We start from the raw sequence: 22,300 nt of genomic DNA, 5'->3' as shown, positions 1-22,300 counted from the left end.
GCCTTGCCCTTAGCTGAACAGGAACTCAACTGAGAGCCAGCCCTACCATAAGGGAGATTGAGACAGCGACCTTGGGCAACCATTTTTCCACACAGGGCTGACCGAAGGCCTTCTGTTGACTGAATTTATACCCTGCCTTCTTCCCAAAGGAGTCTGAGTGGGGAGAAGGTGGTGCCAACCTCCAAACTCACGGATGGAACTCAACTGGACAGGCAGTGGGATCCTTCTTCAAAGTGAGGCAGCAGCCTCGGGCAGCAGGGGCCGTAGGAGTGGCAAACAGCAGTCCTGCAACCCTTCCTCCTGTGCCCCCTAAGCTAACCTTTACTCTGCACCCCCTGCCTTAGGCGCAGTTGGGGATGTTGTCGAAATAAGAGTCATTTGTAAGTCCAGTCAGATTCTGTATGTCGAATGGGGGCGGGTATCATCTTGTCCTTTGCCTCAGGTGGCAAAATGTATTGGACCAGCCCTCACCGGGTCTGATGACTGCACTACTGTGTCCAGCCCTGCCTAGCTCAGCACTGGCCACTCTGACTGGCAGCAGCACCACCTCTTCAGAGTTTCAGGCAAAGAAACCTACCTAACTGGGGACACCAGGAATGGAACGCAGGACCTTCCACATGCAAACAGGTAATCATAGATTTGCAGAACTGGCAGGGACACAAAGGGTCATTTAGTCCAACCCCTTATAACGCAGGAATCACAGCTAAAGCTGACTTCATGTTTTAATATATATATTTAAACTAATGGGGGGGGGCTTTTTATTTCATCTTTGCAAATCCACCTTGCCTCTGATGAGCGCAGCCTCCTCTGCCCTCCTCAAGGGAGGGCCCAGCCTGGTGGCACGAGATGCAGCCCAACAGACTCCTGCAACATACCCACAAAGAAAGCACTAAACCTCAGGGGGTCCTTCCCTCGCCGCAGGTTGATGAGGTCATCGGCCTCACTGCTGGGGCCCACACACACCGGCCTCTGGTCCTGGTGGGCAGGCGGCTCTTCAAAACGCGCTGTCTGTCTTGGCAGGTCTTTGCTTGAGGTGGAAATGGCATCCTGCGGCAAACCCAAGGCTTCCTCCAACTCCCCAGGAAAAGCCGCCGCGACCTTTGCTGGGTCCGGAGCTGGCGGGCTGCTTAACATCTCCCTCAAGTCCGGAGCTAAGCTGGAGCGAGGCTTCTCCCTCAAATCTGGAGCTGGCAGGCTGCAGGGCTTCTCCCTCAAATCCAGAGCTAAGCTGGAATGCTTCTCTCCGAAGTCTGGAGCTGGTAGGCTGAGGTGCCTGTCCATCACATCCGGGGTGGGAGGGCTTTGGCCTGGCTGGAGCAAAGGCCACCAAGTTGACTGAGGCCCAAACTTGCTTAAGGGCCTTGGAGGCAAGAGTCCCCAGTCCACGGTGGCCTCTGGATCCGACAAGGGCCTGGGTCTTGCTATGGTGGCGGTGGTGGGCTGAAGAGAACCTCTCGGAACCTGATGGGCATCAAGGCCAGGCTCTGACAGGGTCCAAGCCGGCCCAAGGCTCCCGTGCTGTGGGGTCTCCCTGACGAGGGAGCCCCTGTGTGGAATATCAGTCCCTGGAGGGGCGGACCGGCTGAGGGCTGCCTCCATTTCTTTATGAAAAGGGCACCTGTACTCAGATTCGCTCTCTGGATGAGAAGCAGGTCTGTAGACAGGCTGGAATTCTTGCGGCAGAGAGTCAGGCCAGGGGGGCACACAAATGCTGGATTTGGGGACTGTTTGGAGGGAGGTCCTCTTGGCTTGGACATCTTTCAGCAAGGAGACCCTTCTTGCCTCAGGCTCCTGAGGGACGGATCCCCTTGGAGCCGGTTCGAGCCGGGCTTGGAGGGAACTTTTTCTCTGTTCGGCGGTGGAAAGGGGTTGCTGGCCAGGTGGCTCATGCCCCAGGGAGAGAGCCCGCTTCCAAGCATCCTCCATCTCCTGGTGCATTGGGCAGCGATACTCAGATTCATACACAGGGTGGAGGGAAGGCCTGTAGATGGCCTGGATTGGTTCAGACCTTGCCTGGAGGGAGGTCCGCTTCGCGTCTGGCTCCCTGGGAGGAGAGCTCCTTCGGCGGGTGGGTTCAGGGGGTGGTTCAAGGGTGCCCCGCCTCGGATCTAGCTCCCTGGGAGGAGAGCTCTTCCGGTGGGTGGGTTCTTGAGGGGGCTCATGGGTGCCTCGCCTTGCGTCTGGCTCCCTGGGAGGAGAGCTCCTTCGGCGGGTGGGTTCAGGGGGCGGTTCAGGGGTGGCCCGCCTCATGTCTGGCTCCCTGGGAGGAGAGCTCTTCCGGCGGGTGGGTTCAGAGTGCGGTTCAAGAGAGCTCCTCCTTACTTCAGCCTCTGTGGGGAGAGGAAGGGCCAACCACACCTCTGCTTGAGGAGAGTCGCTCTTTGGGAAAACGGAGACCTTGTAGGCCGGCTCCGTCTGGGTCCACTCGTCCTTGGGGTTGGGGACGTGTTTGCGGATGAGTTTCCGAGGTGGCTGGCAGGTGTCCTGTGGTCCCAATTCCAGTGCCAGCTGGGGAAACGCCTTGGGCACCTGAAAGGATTCCCTCTTTGGGGGATTTACTCGTGCAGAATCCTCCTTGGGACTCGCCATAGACCTCAGATAGCTCTGGGTTGTCACCTGGGGCAAGTCACTCGGATTTGGGGAGATGGGGATGCATCTGTTGTCTACTTGGGTTCTCCCTATTCTGGATGCAGCCCGGGACCTCTGGTAGATTTCCTCCCGTTGCGAATTGAGGCTCTGTTGCATCGCCATCAGCATCTGGCTGTTCGTCATGGTGAGCTGCCCCGGCTGGATGGAACACTTGCCGCACCGGTAGTCCACCACCGGCTGAGGGGAGATGTTCCGGATGGACGTCCTCCCTCTCTGCGGAGGACCCCCGAAGGAGAGCTCATTTTCTTCCTGACACCCTGACCTCAAGGCAGGTCCCTGGGAGAGCTCACTCCCTCGGCGGGATGAGGTCCCAGCTGGGAGTTCGCCCCCTTTTGGTGAGGAGGTCCTGCTCCAGAAAGCATCACTTCCTCTGTGGGGAGAATTGTTCTGTGGAAGGTCACCCGGTTGTTGGTAGAACGAATTCTCAGAGACCCCACTCCCTTTCCGCAGAGAAGGGCCCGGAAGGAGGTAGTTTGGCCCTCTTGGAACAGACGGCCTTCGGGGTTCCTCGGCCCCCCTCTGAGAAAGGGTGCCCTGGGAGACCTCGCTTCCCTTCCGTGAAGAGGCAGCCGGCGGAATGGACAGTCTTTGGGGAGCCTCGCTGACGCTCCCCCTCTGGGGCAATGCATTCTGGGACAGTTCACTTCCTCGCCGAGGGGAGGAGCTCTGGCCTGCATCACTCCCTCTGGGGGGCGAGGAGCTTCTCAGAAGCTCACTGGCTCTCTGAGGGCTGCTCCCTCGATGGGACCGGGTGCCGGAGGCTCCTTCTCGCCAAGGGGACGTGCTCCCCCGGGTCTCTCTGCTTCGCCGGGGAGAGCCCTGGCGGGGCTCGTGGGCTACGTTGGCTGGAACAGGCAGAACCATCCTGGTGGGCGGCCCCTTCTCATTGGAGCCCATGGCGCCGCTGGCTTCCCCTGGTCCTCCGCCGTCGGGGCACGAGCCCTGCCGGCAATGCTAAGCACAGGTGATCTTGGGCCCTCCATAAAGTGCCTGGTTGTTCTGGGAGCATCTTCAGGGGCCCCTCCGTTTCCTCAGCTCGGCAAGGTCCTGGCAAGATCACAAAGCTGTGATGTCATCCTGCTGGACTGTGATGTCATCAGACACAACCCTAAGGACCTGCACAGAGGCCATGGCCGCCTCTCCTATGCACGGCCCTTCGAAGCACTGCATCTCTGACCCAGCAATGTTGGCCCTGCATCTCCAGGTTCAAAATGATGAAATTCCCCTGCAGGTCTTAACAACTTTAAAATAACTCTGTTCCCAGGGCTTTTTTCCAACCAGGACTCCTCGGAACTGAGTTCCGGCTCCTCTCAGGTGGGCGTCATTGCCAGGATGGCATTCATGGTGAGTTCTCTTTTTTTATAGAAAAATACCAGTGACCGTTCTAGAGCTGAGAGACAGTTGAACTTTGAAAGATGGAGGACTTCTCCTTCCTTGGAGGTTTTTAAGCAGAGGCTGGATGGCTGTCTGTCATGGATGCTTTAAGTGTGATCCCTGCATTGTAGAGGCCCTATAATTATAAGATGGCAATAACTAAAGCACAACGTTTAAAAAGATGCCAGTTTTGAACAACACCGGTCAATGCACTAGAACAGGGGTGGTGAACCTTATGCCCGATGGCTGAATGTGGCCCTCCAGGCCTTTATGTTTGGCCCTCAGAGTGCTCCCCAACCCAAGCCCCTCAGTGGACCTGCTTTTGCCTGGCTGGGATGCATCCTTGAATTCTGTTCTTACTCTCTTTTTGTCTGGATGGGGGACTGTCTGTGGGTGTGTAGACACTAGCCTACTATACAAAGGTAAATTTTGCCTTTGCTGCTCCACCCATTTTTCCTCTGGCCACACCCACCACTGGCAGGTGGCCCTCGGGAGGTTGCCCAGAGGGGAATGTGGCCCTCGGACTGAAAAAAAAATTGTTTCCCCATACTAAAGGAACAGAGCAAAGCTAACAGAGATTCAGCCCAAACTACTGGTAACATTTAAGGGGAACGCCTTAGAATCAATGAATTGTAGAGCTGGGACCCATAGGGTTATCTAGTCCAACCCCTGCAGTGCAGGAATCACAGTCTCCATTTGCCAGGTTCCTGGAAAGTGTTCCAAAGAGATGGGGTCACCACCAAAAAGGCCCCGGAGCTGCATTTTCCCTACACTTTCCGTGGCAAAATGATGGAAGCACTTAGGTGGCCTGGCAGGTGGGGAAAGCGTTCTCCTAAACCCCAGGCTTCGCAATCTGTGCTTTTTTCTCACAACAACCCTGTGAAGTGGGCAATGCAGTTATTCCCACTATACATGTGTGAATTGAATCTGTGTGTTAATTGCTCATTGACCGACTATATTATTAGTAATTTTATAGTAATACTATTACTATTATGAAGTTGTAACCTACTAAGTTCTACTCAGAGTAAACCCATTCAAATTAAAAGACCTAAGTTCATCATGTTGTTAATTCCAGTGAATCTGCTCTGCGTAAACTTAATTGGAGATCACCCATTATTATTCTTAGTTTTTCCACTTTTTCTATTTTTTTTTAAAAAAGGCTACAAGAAAGAAAAAGCACCCAGTTTTTAAAACCCCACTTTTTAAAAGTCCACAGTCAAATTAAAAGCCGAGACCAGCAAAGTTCAATACTTAGTAGAATACCATCATTAATGTTTAAAGAGAATTTTCTGCAAATACCTGGAGATGATCTTATTACTTATTTGTTTATTGATTTATTTATCATTTTACTATGTTAATCTGGTGCCACCCCCTGGTTGGATCCCTCGCTTTCACCTAGCCAGCCACCACAGCTTCTGACATTGCTCTTAACCAGCAGGAGGCGCTCTCGCAAGAGCTGAGCACCCGCAGAGCATCGGGCGATGATGGGAATCTTCAGGGAAGATCAGCTCAAGTCCAAGACTTTTCAGTGGAGACTGTTTACCCCAGGGTTGTCTGGCCCATTCAGGCCCCAAGATCACCACAGGAAAGTGTACATTTGAATTTTAACTGCTATGAGGGCTTTTTTCCCCCAAAAAACAACAACAAAACATTAGTTTTGTTTGTAAAAAATTTAATGTAACTTGCTTTTAATGTTTTTTTAAAAAGGTATTTTAAATGACTATTTTAAGCTGCGTTGAAAACCTCTGAGAGGCCTTTTGCCCTAGTAAGCAGAATATACATTTTGTTAGATAGTCCTGAGCTGTTTTTATTAGCTGTATTTTAATAGATTTGCTTTCTACATTGCATTAGAGTTTAATTACTTTTAAACAATTACCTACATGCTTTTAGCTTTTTGTATCCCCCCCCATTGTTTAAATTTGTGTAAGCCGCCTTGAGTCGCAATCTGGGAAGAAGGCAGGATATAATGGAACATAATAAATAATAAAGATCAAGATCAAATACAAAAAAAAGCTTTCCTCCTGTCTCTTTTACCAGCTATCTCACAATTCCTGCTCCGACTGAGTGTATGTCCCCCTCTGTGTAGAATCGTAGAATTGTAGAGGTGGAGGGAACCTAAAGGGTCATCCAGTCCAACCCTCTGCAATGCAGCAACTGGTGTGATTGTGGTGTGATTGTGTAAATGCACCAGTGGCATGCCTAAGGAGTGTTAAGTAGCCACAACTACTGCTAGGATGTGGGCCCCAGAGGGCTGTGGCAGCAAGAAGATTATGGTGCACACATTCAGACATTGCTCTTGAGGGGTGCGAGATCGAGGTATGAACACACAAGCGTGAGCTTCTTCTAACCCCAGGAAACCAACTCTGGTTGGGCCAAGGCTGAACAGAGAGTCTGTGGCAGAGATGGGGCTTTGATCTGAAGGCCCTGAGAGTAGCCCAGTGCTTTATCGCGAAGCATCCAGTTATTCTCTTTCATCACCAGGGTGCCACCACTAAAAAGCCCTGCTCACAAGTGCCCTCCCACCTCTAATCTCACACCACCTAGAACCTAATAACACCAGCTAGGTCAAGCCAAAAGTCCAACGTCAAACAAATGCCCACTGTAATCCTCCTTACAACGACCCTGAGAGGCTGCTCCATCTTGCAGCTACAGGGAGGAATTGGGGTTGAGAGTCTGGCCACCGACCTACAACTCAGTTCCTAGTCTTCATTTTGCAGTACATTATTATTTTCTCCAAAGAGGTCACAAGGAGAGCTGTGTAGCCGGATGAAGCCAAAAGGCCAATCTATCGAGCCCAGAATCCTATTTCCACAGTGACCCACCAGTCCTCAGTGTTAGGGGGAGAGTTGAGAGAAAGCACACTCGACATGCTCAAAAGCTCATTTTGTCAAAGCAGCAGGAGCCCCGCCCCCTTTCTCCTGCTTTCCCCCGTGGGAGGAGGACTGAAAGGCACCCTTAGGGTAGTCAGAAGCGCCTCCTTGTTGAGATGTGATCAGATGCTCGGAGAGGATATAGTTTTGTTAAATGACGCTACTGATTTCACTTCAGACGCCAAGGCAGCAGAAACCCCGCCCCCTTTTGCTTGCTCGCCCGCTGGGAGAAAGCACTCTTAACATGCTCAGAATCTCCTGCTTAAGAGACCAAGGCAGCAAAGGACCCGTCCCCTTTAGGCGACCCCCCCTTCCCGCTGTTTTGCGAGGAGGGGGGCTGCTTTAAAGCTTTCTCTCCCCCCGCCCGCCCCTTCTTCCTCCTGCCGCGCCCACCGCCTTTTTTCCATACCGGGAAAGCGTCGTCGGCGTCCCCTTTAAGAGCGTCGGCGCGGCCGAGGGCGCCCCCTGGCGGCCCGCGGCGGCGCTGCAGGTCCGCGCCTCCTCGGGTCCGATCCTGCGTACCTCTGCTCAGCTGACGATGCGCTCCAGCCACGTCTCGTCCCTCATGGAGGCGCGCGGGTGCTGCCCGGCTCGGCGGTGGACCTGGGCTTCGGGGCGCTCAGCACCGCGCAGCTCCGCGCCCTCATGCGGGACGAGACGTGGCTGGAGCGCATCGTCAAGCTGAGCAGGAAGGTAAGCCCAGGATCGGGACCCCGAGGAGGAGAGGATCGGGCCCCTGGGAGGGAGAGGTGGGACTGGGGGGCCCGCATCCTGCCTCTTTTTTGTACGCATCGCTTGGATAGCATGCATCGGGATGCATATCCCAGCCCCCTCCCGGTCCAAACATGTAACCGACCCCCACCCCACCCCGCCATCCATCTAATCCCCCCGCCGCCAATTAAAACACCCACTGAACACAAAGGGGGCACCAATGCCCCCATCAGGCCTGCCACTGCCCTCCTCTGGGGCCTTGCCACACACCCCAAAACCCTATTGCAGAGAGGGTGCCCGCTGATGAGGGGGGCATGGCATGGGGGGGCATAGTGCCAATCCAGCCAGGCCTGTGCTTGGTGCCCAGAGACAGTGTCCAGCACCACCACTGACGGCCTTTCCACAGAGGCTTGTGGCTATGACCCCCCCAAAACACCCCATGCCCATGCCCCCCAAATGTGCAATCCTGTGGGGCAAACCAGCCGCTCCCTGACTGCCTCCCAACCTGGCCGATGTGCCTCTCCATCTTACCCCCCCCCAATCCAATCTTGGGGGGGACCATAATGCCCCCCACTTACCTTCAAAGCTCCTACCAGGACACCCCAAACAAATTTGAGCACAGCTGCTGTTTCCTTGGTACCCCACTTCCTCAGTTACCCACCCACCCCCTACCAAAACAGATGCTACCGAGCCCTTTTTCACGGTGATTTTAATATTCTGCTGCTTCCCCAGACACCTGTCACTTGGACCCCCCCTCCCCCAAAAATTAACCGCCCCCTTGCAGCAGTTTTTGCAAAGGCTCCTTCTTTGTTATCTCTATGCCACTGGCGATACCAGTTGAGGGTCGAGGTGTGTGTGTGAGAGAGAGAGGCTGCAAGGGCCTGGATGCTTTGTCTGGGTGGGTGGGTAGCCTCCATCCTGGGGTGCCCCCTCCCTCCCCTCCCAAACCAGCCCCAATGCTCACAATCGCAAACCCACGCACCCTCCCCACACACCCCTGTCTGTTTTGTTTTTCTGCACCCTTAGGAGGGGAGTTTGGGATCCATCCAAGGCTCCCGGAATCAGCCAGAGGATTTATTTTTATTTTATTTGGGGGGGGTGGCTGTTGCTGTCTGTATTGTTTGCAGGGTGGGTGGGTGGGCTTGCCAAATAATTGCCAGAGCCTTTCATACATTTGGATCACGGATGGCGTAGGGTTTTGCCTTTCCGACAGAGAGCCATGGAAACAAAGGACATCCTCTTTTTTGTTTTTGGCCAACCCCTACTAAATCTAACTAGCCTCCTCCGCGTTCCAGGAATCCCACCCCCCGCCTCCTAATTCTGGCTCCCCAAAACCTTTACAGGCCCACTCAATTTTGTGTCCACCCCCACCCCCACCTAGACACGTCACAGACTGCTGTTGCTGTCCATTCTCCCAAGAATACGTCGGGTCTGTTTATCTCAGAAAGGCACCTTCGCCTCATGACCCTGGGAAGCAGGAGATCCCCCCCACACACACACACCGTTTCCTGGGTTTGTCCCGGGTTAACTGCTCTGGAATAACTGTTTCTCTGTGGGGTGCCCCACAGGGGTTTCAGAGGACCCCGGGACCATCCCTGTGTGGTCCCACAACTCCGCCCCACTCAGTGCCCCAGAGAGGCTCCCAAATGGGGCCCGGGTGTAGAAAGGATTCCACATCGTGTGGACATTTAGCCAGGATTAAAACTGGGGTGGGTGATGCAAGGCCCTGTCTGCCCACCCTGGTTGTTGGGGGGGGGGGACCTAAACAAAGCCTTGTAGCAGGCATCATACTTGCAATGCTATTTGAGAATTGCTTAAAGAATTGTCGCTCTGTGCAGTGTGTCATCTTGGAAGAATTAGACGCGTCTTCGGGGGGGGGGGGAGAGAGTCCAGATGCCATCTTGCTCTGAGGCTCAGTCAGGGCAGCAGGTTAGGCAGAGGTGGGCACCGTCGCAGTTTCTCATTGGCCGTGCTGCAAACTCAAGAGCGCTGAGCGGATCTAGCTGTTGGATATGGGTTGGTGGAGCGGAGAAGCATCCCTCTCTGGCCCATCTGATGAAAGTGAATGTTGCGAGGTTCAGGAAGTTCTTCCTGTGTTGCATGGTTAAACTATGGAACTCACTTCCACAGGGGGCCACCAACTCGGGTGGCTTTTCAAGAGAATGAGACAAATTCATGGAGGATAATAAAGCTATCGAAGGCTACTCGCCATGGGGGGGCCTATGCTGTGCCTCCAGAGTTGGAAACTCTGCTGCTGGAAATGGCAAGAGGGGAGAGGGCTCTTGCTTGTGGGCTTCCCATCTGGTTGGTCACTGTGAGAATGGGATGCTGAGCCAAATGGGCCCCCTTTGGCCTGATCCAGGCCTCCTCTTGTGTCTGTTAAGCACATGTATCTGGTTTCTTCCACGCAGGGGCTCCGAAGCCACTGTTGCTTGCCTGAGCCATGAGAGCTTAAAGTTTCAGAAACGGGAGCCTTAAAGACCCCAAAATGTTGGGCAAGGACAGGAGAGAGCTGGGAGCCTGCTCTAAGGAGAGATGTTATCATTGTCTGTGACACTTGCGATAGTCAGCTGTTTAGAATCTAAACTTTAGTTGCCTTGTGGCACAGAGACATTCTCTCTGGTTATCCTTGTAAAGTCGCAGCTTGCTTCTTATCCCCACATTGCAGGTGGGAAAACTGAGGCTGAGTGGTGATTGTTTACCCAAAGGCACCACCAAGTGAGTTCATGGGTGTTAGATATAAATCCTCTCTGTTCACAGTTTTAGCCATACCGCATGGTTCTTCTTCCTGTTGTTTTATAATTAAGTTTATTAGTTTACTCCTCCATCCATCCTCTCCCCCACTACCCCCCTGTGGGCTCTCTGTTATGAAGCAGGGCCTTTGTACTGGTGGCTCCACTGCTCTAGAGCTTGGCTCTCCCTGTCTGTGAAAGGGAGCCCTTGTTTCTTTCAGCTTTGAATTGTTTTGGTCACCAGCATATTACAAAAACCTACTTGACGTCTGCAGACTGTGTTTGTCAGCCATTAAAGATTGCATTCTGCTCTGGATAGGAGCTGTTTGTGGCACAAAAGCTTTTAATAAGTTTAAAAACCAGTCCATCAATTTAATATCAATAACACAACACCATCAATGTGCCTGGCACTTTGAGAAGAGGTCCCTGCCTCATGGACCAAACAGTTGCACCATTTGCAAGAAACAGAGGATGGCCGAGCTGCAGAAAAGGTGCCTGGTGAGCAAACAGGTAGCTCAAGCAAGTTAGTCAAGCCGCATACTGCAGAGGATTGCAAGGCCAATCCTTTGTTGTTGTTGTCGTTGTTGTTATATTTATATCCTGCCTTTTTCCCAGACAGGGAGTCAAGGCAGCTTACACAAATTAAAACAAGACAGATAAAGCACAGAAGGCTAAAATCATATAAAAGATGATAGTTAAAAAGTAATTAAGCTCTAATAAAACAATATAAAAACAGATCTATTAAAATACAGATGTGGCACTATTTAAAAGCCCTTTTCTTTAAAAACAGCCAGTTCCCCAAAAGCCTGTTGGAATGAAGCGGTCTTCACCTGCTGGCGGAAGGGCAACAAGGAGGGAGCGAGTTTGGTTTCTCTAGGGAGGGAGTTCCTCAGTCTGGGGGCAGCCACCGACAAGACCAGGCACCCCCAAACTTGGCCCTCCAGATGTTTTGGGACTACAACTCCCATCATCCCTAGCTAACAGGACCAGTGGACAGGGATGATGGGAACTGTAGTCCCAAAACATCTGGAGAGCCAAGTTTGGGGATGCCTGGACAAGACCCTCTCCCATATCCCCATCAAGTGTGCCTGTGAGGCTGGCAGGACTGAGAGAAGAGCCTCTGTATGACTTCCCCCATCCTGCACACCAGCTAGACTAGTAGCCGAAACAACCAAACTCAGCCTCACCCACCTACCCTAAAATATTATTCCTCCAAACGTGGAGGCAGAGCATAAGCCATCCTGTCAAATAGCCACCAATAGCTTTATTCTCCTCTGTGAATTTATCCAGTCCTTTTTAAAAGCCATCCAAGTTGGTGGCCAGCCCTGCGTCTTCCTGTGGGAGGGAGTTCCACAGTTTAACACTCTGTCTGTCTGTTGCAGTTCCAGAACTTGCAGCTGGAACGGGAGAGGCGTCTGGCCTCCAACTACGCCTTGGCCAAGCAGAACCTGGCACTGCAACCACGGCTGGAGAACGGCAAGGCCTCCCTGGCCATCAAGTATCAGGAGCTGAGGGAACTGCGGGAGACATGCCGGGACAAGCAGCAGCGTCTGGGTGAGCCCTCTCCCCCCTCCATTTCCCAGCCTGGCAGCCATCTTTCTTTGAGCCTCGCCTGACCCCTCATTCTGGTTGTCTGCCAGCTGCGGCTCTCTGCGCGGAAGGGAAATTCTGCACATGCTTTTGTGACTTATTTGCTGTTTATTTCCTAATGCTTCTAAACCGCCTCCTTGTAGAAAACCTCAGAGCTGTTTGCAAAAAGAGTAAAACTGTAAGATTATTAATAAAAACCGCTAAGACATTAAAATAAAAATAAAACCAGCAGCAAACTAAAAACACACCAACACTGTAAACAACTGACCAGGCTCGGTTAAACAAAAAATGTGTTTAGCAGGGGAAAGAGTGATGTCAATAGGCAGGGAGTTCCAAAGGGTAGGAATTTGAGTTGAGCTCCAGGCTGGGCTTTGTCGGACTGGTGTGTCCCATGAGCAGGGCTGCCAGACCTCCGGGGCTCACCTGAAGTCTGCAGGTTGGTCTGGCCCAGGTGGCAGGGGAAGCTGGCTGCAAATTATTGCATAGATTACCTAGGGTGGGAGTCTGCCCTCCTGCCCTTCCTCCTCCCCTCTCCCAATTAACCTCCATCTCCAGGGCTCAGTGGAAGGAGGGAGTGCAGAGGAAGAACCACCAGGGGCTGCCTCCTGTGATATCACCCTAAGTCTCAGCTTTGGGCCCTGAAATCTCAGCTTCTGGGATGCTCCTGACCCGGTGACCCTATCCTTGAGCCACGCTGGCATCCTAGAATAGCATGTCATAGCCTCTTCCTATACCCCCATCCACCATGCCATGCCCTAGGATAGAAGCTTCCTGTTGTTGTTAATTGCCCACCCATCACCCTAAGGTCCCAAGGTGGCGTACAGCATTGAAACACAGTATTAAAAACAATTAAAAACAACATTCAACCATAAAATTAAGGTGGTTCCTAAAACCATAAACCTCAAGGGTCAAAAGGACCTTTTTGGTGGTGGCTCCCCACTTGTGCGAAGCTCTCCGCAGGAGACTTGACTGGCACCGCCTCAACATACACAAAACATTTCTTTTCTGCCTGACCTTTGGCTGTGAATTCTCTGTGGCCTCCTTCCGTGGGTGGGATGTTTTATCCTTGCGTTTTAAAAAGATGAACACGTTTTAGATTTTTCTCTGTGTTTTGTCCTGGGCTAATTTAAACGTATGTGGGCTTTTTTATTGCCTTAAGTCACTTTAAAACAAAAAACAAAACAACCCTCAAAGTTTAATAAGTAATAATAAATATTGATAGCCATGCTTGGGATCAAATATTGATAGCCAGGGACTTGGGATCCAAAATATCTGGTTGGGGAAGTCTGGAGTATGCAGTGTGGCTTAGCAGGAGAGCCCCATACTTTTACAAGACAGCTATTCTTTTGGCTTAAAGTGTGAAAGAGACAAAAATGGCATTAAGCACTCCTGTATGTATGCAAACATCTGGCATTCTGAATTGGGCTGTGCACCAGTAGCCCCCAACACATCCTACAAGTATGCTTAGGGAGCCTGTAATTCCCATTAGCACAGCTGCATGAGACCCAGTTTGCTTGTGTGGAGTCACTCTTGGACCGAAATGATGGGGCATTGAGGTCACCCCTCCAGGAACCTTCCCCTTTCATTTGTTCATTTAAGAAACTGCATTTATTTACCACTATATATCATTTTTAAAATAAAAAACACACACAATCAAAGCAGTGTTCAACAATAAAACCATAAAAAGGTTAGAAACAGACAGCAGTCAACCAGTGAGGAAGGATGCATTTACAATTGCCTGCGAAGTATTGGCAGAATAGAATAGTTTCCAGCAGGTGTTTAGATGCCGGCACAGAAGGCGCCTGCTGAATCTCTAACGGCAGGTTAGAGTTCCACAGGACACCAAAGTTTCGGTTTCTCGTTGTTGTCAAACAAGCATCACCAACCCGGGGAATGGCCAGCGATGTTCCTGCAGATAATCTCAGTGATCAAGTTGGGATGTGAGTGTTCAGGCAGTCCCTGGTCAGGAAGGGAATCTTCCGAAAGCAATTTGCAAGCCCCCATGTCACAACAGAAACTACAATGCAATTTAAGGAGGAGGGTGGGAAAACATCAAAACAAAGCAATTTATTCAGGACTAGCAACTTGCCCATCCTACTAGTTCTGTACACTAAACTTTTGCCAACCTGGTGTCCTCCAGAAGTTTAGGACTATGGCCAGATTCACCCCATACATTTAGTGGACTGTGATACCATGTTGAACAGTCATGGTTTCCCACAAATAATTCTGGGAAGTGTTGTTTGTTTAGGGTGCTGAGAACAGTTAGGAGGCCCTTATTCCCCTCCCAGAGCTACAATTCCCAGCGTGGTTTTACAATCCCTCTTCCCCAGGAAGGCTGCCAGGGGGTCAATCCCTGATGTCTCCAGGTAGCAGGCTGGGAGAGATGCCTTTCTGAAATCCTGGAGGGCAGCTGCCCATCAGAGCAGACAGCCTAGAGGTAGATGGACCAGTGAGTCCAACACTGTAAAGGCGGCTTGTATTCATCATTATATTTTATGCCAACTATCTGACTGGGTTGCCCCAGCCACTCTGTCGGCTCCCAACAAATTGAAACATCCGACACAGTAAAACATCAAACATTAAAAACCTTGAGGACTAGGAACTTACCACGATGGTAGATCACCTGTTATTTTGCTGACCCGGACTAATGTTCCGTTTCCTAGAGCAGGATGGAGAAGGAAGGTGAAGCCCCGATGGCACCTTGGGATTAAACCCTGCTTTGTGGGAGGGAAGAGTGGGGACATGGGGAAGGAGTGTCTGCGACTGAGGCTGCTTCTTTGCCTGGCAGGGGCCTGCATGGCCAAGTGGACCCCCGAGAATGCAGTGAGCAGGCTGCAAGCTGAGCTGGACGGCGTGGAGGCCAAGGTGGAGGTGAGTTGCCATGAGGGGGGGGGCTAGTAGTGAGGGGAAACACCCACACTGAAGTGCATATGGCTGCCTGCCCCACAAAACTGTGTTGTAGGGTTGTCAGGGAGTCCATCAGCTGGGGGCACCAGAGCCCAATAAGCCAAGTTTTCTGCTCAGCCTCATCCTCCCTGCTGAGTTCTGCGAGGGGAGGAGGAAACTCCTTGGGTGTTTTTGCCATGGTGGGCAATGCCCTTTAACCTTGACGGCTGAGATCACAGAACCATAGAACAGTGCAGGGATCACAGCACAGATGGGGGTGTGTGAAGGTTTGCAAAAACAACCTCCCCTGCAGAGGTTTATCATTTATTTTTAAATGAAATTTGTATACCACCCTTCACCTGTTGATCTCAGGGCGGTTTGCAACCTAAAATTGCAATACAGTCGTACCTTGGATCCCGAACACCTTGCGAGTTGAACGTTTTGGCTCCTGAACGCCACAAACCCAGAAGTGAGTGTTCCGGTTTGCAAACGTTCTTTGGAACCCAAACGTCTGTCGCAGCTTCCAATTGGCTGCAGGAGCCGCACTTTGGTTTCTGAACGTTTTGGAAGTCGAACAGACTTTCAGAACGGATTCTGTACAACTTCCAAGGTACCACTGTATAAGATTTGCGTTCGTTGTCCCACCCACTTTTGCTCCTGGCTCCGCCCACCACTTGCACGCGAAGGTGTCTAAGAAGGGAACATGGCTCGGGGCTGAACAGGGTTCTCTGTCCCTGACCTCTCTGTCTAAATTGGGCCCTGCAGGTTTCACTTTTCCCTCTTCACCTTAATATCATAAAGGGGGTCCGAGGGTCATCTAGTCCAACCCGCTTCAAGGAGGGGGTGAGAGGGGCGGAAGGCCCTCCAGAGGCTTGCTTGAATTCTCCCATTCCTTCCTCCCCCTGCCCTGTTTATTTCCAGGAGCAGATGGAGCAGTTTCTCTGCTGGGACCTCCCCGTGGAGACCTTTGTGGAGTCTTTCCAGCACGCCCGAATGCTCTCCCACCTGCGCCGCACCCAGCTGGAGAAGCTGCAGAGTGCCCTCAAACTGGAGAAACTGGAGAAGGCCAAGGACAAGCCCAGCCCCAGCAGCGAGGAGCCGCCCGCCGTCTCCCCCGCCCTCCCAGTGCCAGCACCAGCGCCGCCTCCGCCACCACCTTCGGCCCAAGCCCCTCCTCCAGCGCCAAACGGGCCGCCCCCCAAGGTCTTCCAGCTGCGCTTGGCGCCAGCATTCCTCATCCCCTCGGAGGCTGTGCTCCCCATCCCGGTGGGCACCGGCCCCCAAAAGTGCTGCCTGCCGGCCCTGGCCACCTCACACCCTGCCGCTCCCTTTGTGAGCTCGCCCTTGAGCCTGATTGGACACATCCACCTGGCGCAGGCCCACCTGCCTCCCCAGCAGAAGAAGAAGGAGCCGCCACACCGGTAGCCGACTGCAGCTGACGGACCGTTTTTACCGGAGCCTCCGTCGCGAGACGAGACGGGCCAGGGTCCGGGGCGCGGCGCGCCAGCACCCCTCGACCTGCCGACCTCTCTGCCCGCCCAGACTTGCCCGGAGCTGGGGCGTTGGGGTGGGGCAGGACTATGGCAGCTACAGGGGGGTGTCCTATATGATTTAGACGCTTGGCGCTGTCTCTGTCTCCCATCTCTTGGGGCTGCCTGGCCGGCTGGGGCTATCAAACGTTATTGTAAGTATAGGTGCCGGAGGGCCGGGGAGGGGGGCTGCCCTCCCCCATCATTTAGAAATAAGGGAAAGTCTATATTTAGCTCCACCCCTCTCCTTTTTTGTGGGGGGGCCCTATGACCATTCTGCACCCATTCGATGCCAGAAAGAGCATAGGAGCCAACTCTCGGGGGCCGAGGTCCCTTCGTCGCCGTCCCCATAAAATATTTGAGGGGGCCCCCCAAAGTTGATAGGCATTGCCATTTAAATGGTGTGCGTGTGCCGCGTCTTGTGATCGATTATGCGGGGCGGGGTTTACCTGAGCCCCCCGATATTTTATTCCATTTGGCACCCCTGAGAGAGAGAGAGGCTTGCAGGCTGCCCCCCATCCTGCTTTGAGGCGGCTGACTCTGGGTGGGAATGCCTGTCCTCCAGACCCAGCCCACAAACAGAACTTCCCCTATAGCACAAGTGACTCCATTTTGGAAGCCAGAGGAAAAGACCAAGAAAAGGGGTAGAGTAGAGCACATTTGGGATAGGGGTGTGGGGTGAAGGGAGTTGGGCACAGGCAGATATTCTGTTGGCGGGGTGTGTTGTTGTTTTTTCTGAGCCAGAAGCTGAATTCTCCTCCCCCTCTCCTCCTCACAATAATTTGTATGTTGGGAGTGAGGTGGGGGGGCGGCTTCTGAGGTAGAACTGGGAGGGCTAATTTGGGGGGTTGGGGGGCAAGGGCTGAGGTTGCGAAGCACAGGGTAGGACATGAAGCCCAAAGTTAGGCCACGGCTAGAGGATGGGTTTGTGGAACCAGCACACACGGATTCAACAGGGTATGGGGTGTGGGGCTCAGCCAGGGTCTGGGGCGGGGTGGGGGGGCGGGGTGGAATTTGTCTTTCCGGAAGACGTAGGGCTGAGCGACACACACACACACACAAAACTGGGGCGGGGTGGGCCAGGTGAGGATGTATTTTTGAGCCGTTTTAACTTGAATGTGCTTGCAAAAATTTGAATTGTCAGGAACGGGGGGAGGCTGCAGCGAGAAGGAGGATTGAACCAGAAAACTTATTTGTGTTTTTTAAAAAAAAAAAATCCAGAGAGTCTCAAGTGCTCCCTCATGGAAGAGGTGGTTTCTGTGTCTCTGCATGAGTCACTGGCCCGGTTTTCTTCTCTTATTCAGCCTCCTCAGGAGCTGGTACAAGTGAGTCATTCAGTCACTGCCGAGGGAACCAGAAAGCAGTATTCTGACCTGCCAGCAGATGAGGCTGCCTGCCACTTCTCTGCATGAGCAATTTGTATGAAGTGTCTCGAAAAACGTTTTTAAAAAGAGCGAAACAAATCTTGAAATTTGCATTCAGCTGTCAAAAGGTCCCCACTTTTTGTTGATGGGTGGTGAGATTTTTATTTCAGCTCTTGCAGATGGGGCATGCCCTGTCGTCTGGAGACAGACAGCTGGGATGGGTAAGGATGAGTGCAGCTGTCGCGCCTCTGACTGTCCCATCCCTGGTGTAGAAAGAGTGTTTGGGGTGTCCCTGGGTAAGCTGGTGAGAAAGGTACGGCTGTGAGAGATGACTGTGGGGAGCCTGCTCAGGCATGGGACAACTTTTCCCCTCTTCCATGGGGCATGACGTCCCTGTGACTGATCCCACTTTGGGAGAGGAGGACGGCAGCGCCCTCCTCTGGCTGGTTGCTGGGGTAATTGTGTAGCAAGAGGGATTGTGTACCAGGGCAGCCCCTCCAATCCGGCGCTGAGAAACCAGCCCCTGATGCAGGGAGCCAGGCGGTCTGGGACAGTGAGAGGAAGAAAGCAGCTGTCAGCTGAGCTGGAGGCCTGGAAGAACCATCTTTCTTTGCTTGAACCCAGGCAGGAGCATGGCACAGCAGCTATGATGAAGGGAATGCACTCTGCACATGCTCAGAGGCACTGTCAGCATTCCACAGGTCCCTATGCTGAAAGCACATCCAGTTGCTTTGCCTTGCTAGATTACTCCGGTTCAAATGAACCCCTGGCCAGCCTAGACTTCCTTCTACACTGTATGATCCCTGACCCGCCTCACTGCTGCAGCCGCCAGGTTCTCCAGTCACAGAGTCATTACAACCACCTATTTTCCCTCTGCAAGGAACGGCTGCAAAATCCAGTTCCTGGAGGAGGAAATGTAGAGGATTGGGCACTGAGGGGGTGTGATTCAGGACCATCTGAAACCACCACCCCCCACTCTAGAGGGCATATTCCAGGGAGCTGAAATGATACGCCGATTTAATTTTCATAAAATTTATCCTCCGCTTGATTGTAAGAAAAAACTTGAAGTGGTTTACAGTGTTTGATGAGGTCTGAATCCCAAATGTCAAGCTTGGTGGAATTTGGCAGAAGCAAAGCCAGTTTGCAAAAATAAACGGGTGGGGGCTGAATTATTGGTAGGAAATGGAATCATAGAATGGAAGAGTTGGAAGGGACCAGAATAGGGGGCTTGTAGCCCTCCAGACGGAGCCAGATGCCGGCTCCCATCATCATCGTCCCTGACTACTGGTCATGCTGGCTGCTGGGAGTTGGACTCTAGCATCTAGGGGGCACCAGGTTGGCAGGCTTATATCATGGCATTCCGGAGGGTCCCCCTCCCTGGCTTTGCAGTAGTTATGGTGGCCCCTGATCTTGAATGCTGTAATTGTCAGGACTGATAAAAGATAGTCCTTTTTTTGTGCAGTGCAAGGTTGAACTGTGGAACTCCCTGCTGCAGTGATGGCCAGCAGCCTAGATGACTTTAAAAGAGCATTAGACAAATTCATGGAGGAGGAGGAGGAGGACCACTGATGACTACTAGCCATTATGGCTAGTTAGGGCTTCCGCAGTTAGAGGGCCAGGAATGCTTCTAAGTACCGATTACTGGAAATCCCAGGAGGGGGAGAGGCTCTCAGGTCCTGCTTGCAGGTTTTCCATAGGCATCTATTTGGCCCCTCTAAAATAAAAGGCTGATGGGATAGAAGGGCCAATGGCTTGATCCAGCAGCCTCTTCTTAGGTTCCTGTGTTGTTAGACTTCATCTCCCTTCATCCCTGGCCAATGGCTATGCTGTCTAGGCCTGGTGGGAGTCTAACAACACCCAGAGGAAGGCCACAGATGTTCGCCCTCCACCCTGGCTTTATAGGCTGGCTCTCTGAAACCTGCTAGTCCAGAGCCCTGCTGGATCAGGCTGAAAGTCCACAGCGTTCAGCATTCTGTTTCCACTAGCAGCCAATCAGATGCCTTTAGGAGGCCCACAACAGAATTCCCGGCTGGTCATTTCCAGTGGGACAACTGCAACTCAGAGGCAGACTACTCCTGAACCTGGAATGTCTCTTCAGCTGTTGTGACGAATGGCTGACGATATACCTCTCCATCCATGAATTTGCCCAAACTCCATGTTTTAACTGGAAATGTAACAGAGGGTGTTGCTTTAGAATATCCGGGGGGTGGGGGGCGGGATGGCTCCATTTGCAGAGGAAATCTGACATTCCAAAATTTGTCTGAAACCTTCTAAGTTGCCTGAGCTCCCAAGGAAGGAGAGGAAAGCAGGGGGCCATTGGGCAATTATATTTTAATTCATTTAAATGCATGCAAATGTAACGCGGCTAGTTTTCTAGCATCAATACAGAACAGTTTTCCTATTTGATGGCTAGGTTAAAAAAAATATGCAACCACCTGGGTTGAGCTTTGAAAGAGCCCCACATCCTGGTTTTGGGGGGGTAGGTGGGTGATAATGTATTTCCACCTATATCCAGAAACAACCCCCCCCAAAAAAAAGACCTCACTTTCCTGAGAAAGCCTAGTGGCCTCGTTCTTGGAATATAATTCTGCTGATTTGATTTTTTTCTGCAAGATTTGAGAAACGGGGGGTGGGGGAGGAGAGGAAGGGGCAGTTTCCTGGGGTTCTCCCCGTCTCCAAAACATCAACTGAACTTTCTTGACACTCTCCCCACCCCATTACAAGCCAGAACCTCTCTCTTTCAGGATCCACTGCAAAACTTTCCATGTGTGTCAGGGGGTGGGTGGGTGGGTGGGTGGGGTTCTTTAAATATTCCCACGGTCTCAATCCGATTCCGGCAGCTTCAAGGTAGACCCCATGCTGTCTTTGTGGACGTTTTCTTTTCCATGTAATGTTTTTGGAAAAATAAGTGTGGAAACAAGTATATAAATATAAATATATTCTTTGGAATAAATCGAAGGAATACATTTCTGCCAGCGGCGTTTTCAACTGCAGGGGTCATCTGCATTCTAGAGACATTGAAGTATGCGGGCGGGCGAGAGACCAGCATCATGGTGGAAACAATGAGATTTTCATAGAACTGTCAAGTTGGAAGGGACCCAAAGATCATCTAGTCCAACCCTTCAGTGCAATTTGTTTTCCAGTTGGCACATGAAAATTTGGAGGATGTGCCCATTAAGTCACAATGCTCTGTGGTCTCCGAAAGTAGCCACAGTGGCAATGCATAGTTGCCTATTTAAGTTCATGCCTATCTCTTAAATCAATGGTTGCAGACCTGCTAACAATGGCAGTCATTGCAATGTGCTGGGCATGTTGGTTGCTAAGCATGCAGATAGGTCTGAGAACAGGCTGAAGATTGGAGGAGTGGCTGCTGATGTCACAAAGGCACTAAGGGCTACTTGGTACAGAATCTTATGAGGAGCAATTGAGGGAGTTGGGGAAGTTTAACCTGGAGAAGACCAAGAGGTGATATGAAAGCCGTCTTCAGCTATCTTAAAGGGGGTCGCATGGAAAACAACAACACCGAACACCAGCTGTATTTTTTGGGTTGATTTCTCTTCCGGATATGAGACGAATAGGTGGTCTGCTGAGTCCACAAGCTGAATACGAGTCAACAATGTGATGCAGCAGCAAAAAAAGCTAATGTAATTCTAGGCTGTATCAACAGAAATCTAGAGTCTCGATCAAGGGAAATGATAGTCCCACTCTGTTCTGCCTTGGTTAGACCCCACCTGGTGTCCTGTGTCTAGTTCTGGAAGGTGTGCAGAGGAGGGCAACCAAGTTGGTCATAGAATTATAGAGTTGGAAGGGACCCTAAAAGGGCATACAGTATACTGGACCCAGGAAGTCCTATTGATGCCCCATAGATCTGTGAGGAAAACTGGGAGAGCGGACCCTCTGGAAGTTAAGATGCTGATGGACTATGGCAGGGTACATGTGTCTCACAGGCCCTGTGCTTTGCAACACAGCAAGCTTCCCTATAAGCAAAGTTTTAACAATTCAGACAAATGTTTAAAAGGATATTTGTTTTATTTACTTATAAAAATATTTGTATACTGTAAAAATATAGCAAAGCAGTTTACAGCAATAAAAACATAAAAGCAGATAGGAAAAGCATAACAAGTGAAAAACAAAAAAGCTAAAAACAAGCATCAGTAAATCATTGTGGAAAGATATATTCTTAATAGCCTGCACTAGCTTGGTGGAATAAAAAAGTTAACAACAGGTGTTTAAAAGTTGGCCTGCTGAGTATGTAGTGGCAGAGAGTTCCACAGGTCTTGGCTTCTCATTGTTGTCATATGAGCCCCACCAACTCTGGAAATGATCAACAGCACTCCTTCAGATGTTCTCACTGATCGAGCTGGGATATCTTAAGGGATTAGGTGATCCCCAAGGTACCCTGGGCTTAATTGTCCAGGGATTTGTAAATTAATACAATATTCGAGGCTCAGTATGAAAAACCCAGGGCGGGAGGTGCTTGGGGCGACCCTAACAACACCCCTGTGAGGCAGGAAGCCAATACACACTCTAGAGAGGAGCTGGTTCCCTGCTGTATTAAGTTCCAACGGATTGCGCCCAGGCCTTGACAAATTAGC

General features: G+C 51.6%; 2 protein-coding genes across 3 annotated transcripts in view; one reads left to right on the top strand and one right to left on the bottom strand.

Moving 5' to 3' along the window:
• Positions 1-4,023, bottom strand: part of SEPTIN4 (septin 4) — a 57,349-nt gene extending 53,326 nt beyond the window's left edge. The window contains exon 1 of one of the 2 annotated variants that reach the window (XR_014002578.1): positions 876-4,020. Coding sequence is in view for 1 of the 2 variants with exons in the window: in XM_081172944.1 (XP_081029070.1) it covers positions 896-3,546 (2,651 nt within the window). In the remaining variant the exon portion in view is untranslated. Of the gene's footprint in view, positions 1-875 lie in introns of both variants that reach the window. The other variant, XM_081172944.1, reaches the window with a different exon arrangement.
• Positions 4,024-7,470: 3,447 nt separating this feature from the next.
• VPS37D (VPS37D subunit of ESCRT-I) lies at positions 7,471-21,363 on the top strand. Its single transcript, XM_081172337.1, has 4 exons — positions 7,471-7,586; positions 11,719-11,890; positions 14,715-14,797; positions 15,734-21,363. Exons 1-4 carry the CDS (start codon positions 7,539-7,541, stop codon positions 16,235-16,237), a joined length of 807 nt encoding a protein of 268 aa, XP_081028463.1. The 5' UTR covers positions 7,471-7,538; the 3' UTR covers positions 16,238-21,363.
• Positions 21,364-22,300: the final 937 nt, after the last annotated feature.

Source organism: Podarcis bocagei (genome assembly GCF_964188305.1).
Source record: "Podarcis bocagei genome assembly, chromosome: 15".
Taxonomy (NCBI): domain Eukaryota; kingdom Metazoa; phylum Chordata; class Lepidosauria; order Squamata; family Lacertidae; genus Podarcis; species Podarcis bocagei.
This window is presented reverse-complemented; position numbering and strand designations above follow the sequence as displayed.

Coding starts and splice junctions, on each gene's coding strand:
- VPS37D (XM_081172337.1), top strand. CDS start 7,539: ATGCGGGACGAGACGTGGCTGGAGCGCATCGTCAAGCTGAGCAGGAAG. Junction 7,587..11,718: donor TCGTCAAGCTGAGCAGGAAG/GTAAGCCCAGGA, acceptor TGTCTGTTGCAG/TTCCAGAACTTGCAGCTGGA. Junction 14,798..15,733: donor GCGTGGAGGCCAAGGTGGAG/GTGAGTTGCCAT, acceptor GTTTATTTCCAG/GAGCAGATGGAGCAGTTTCT.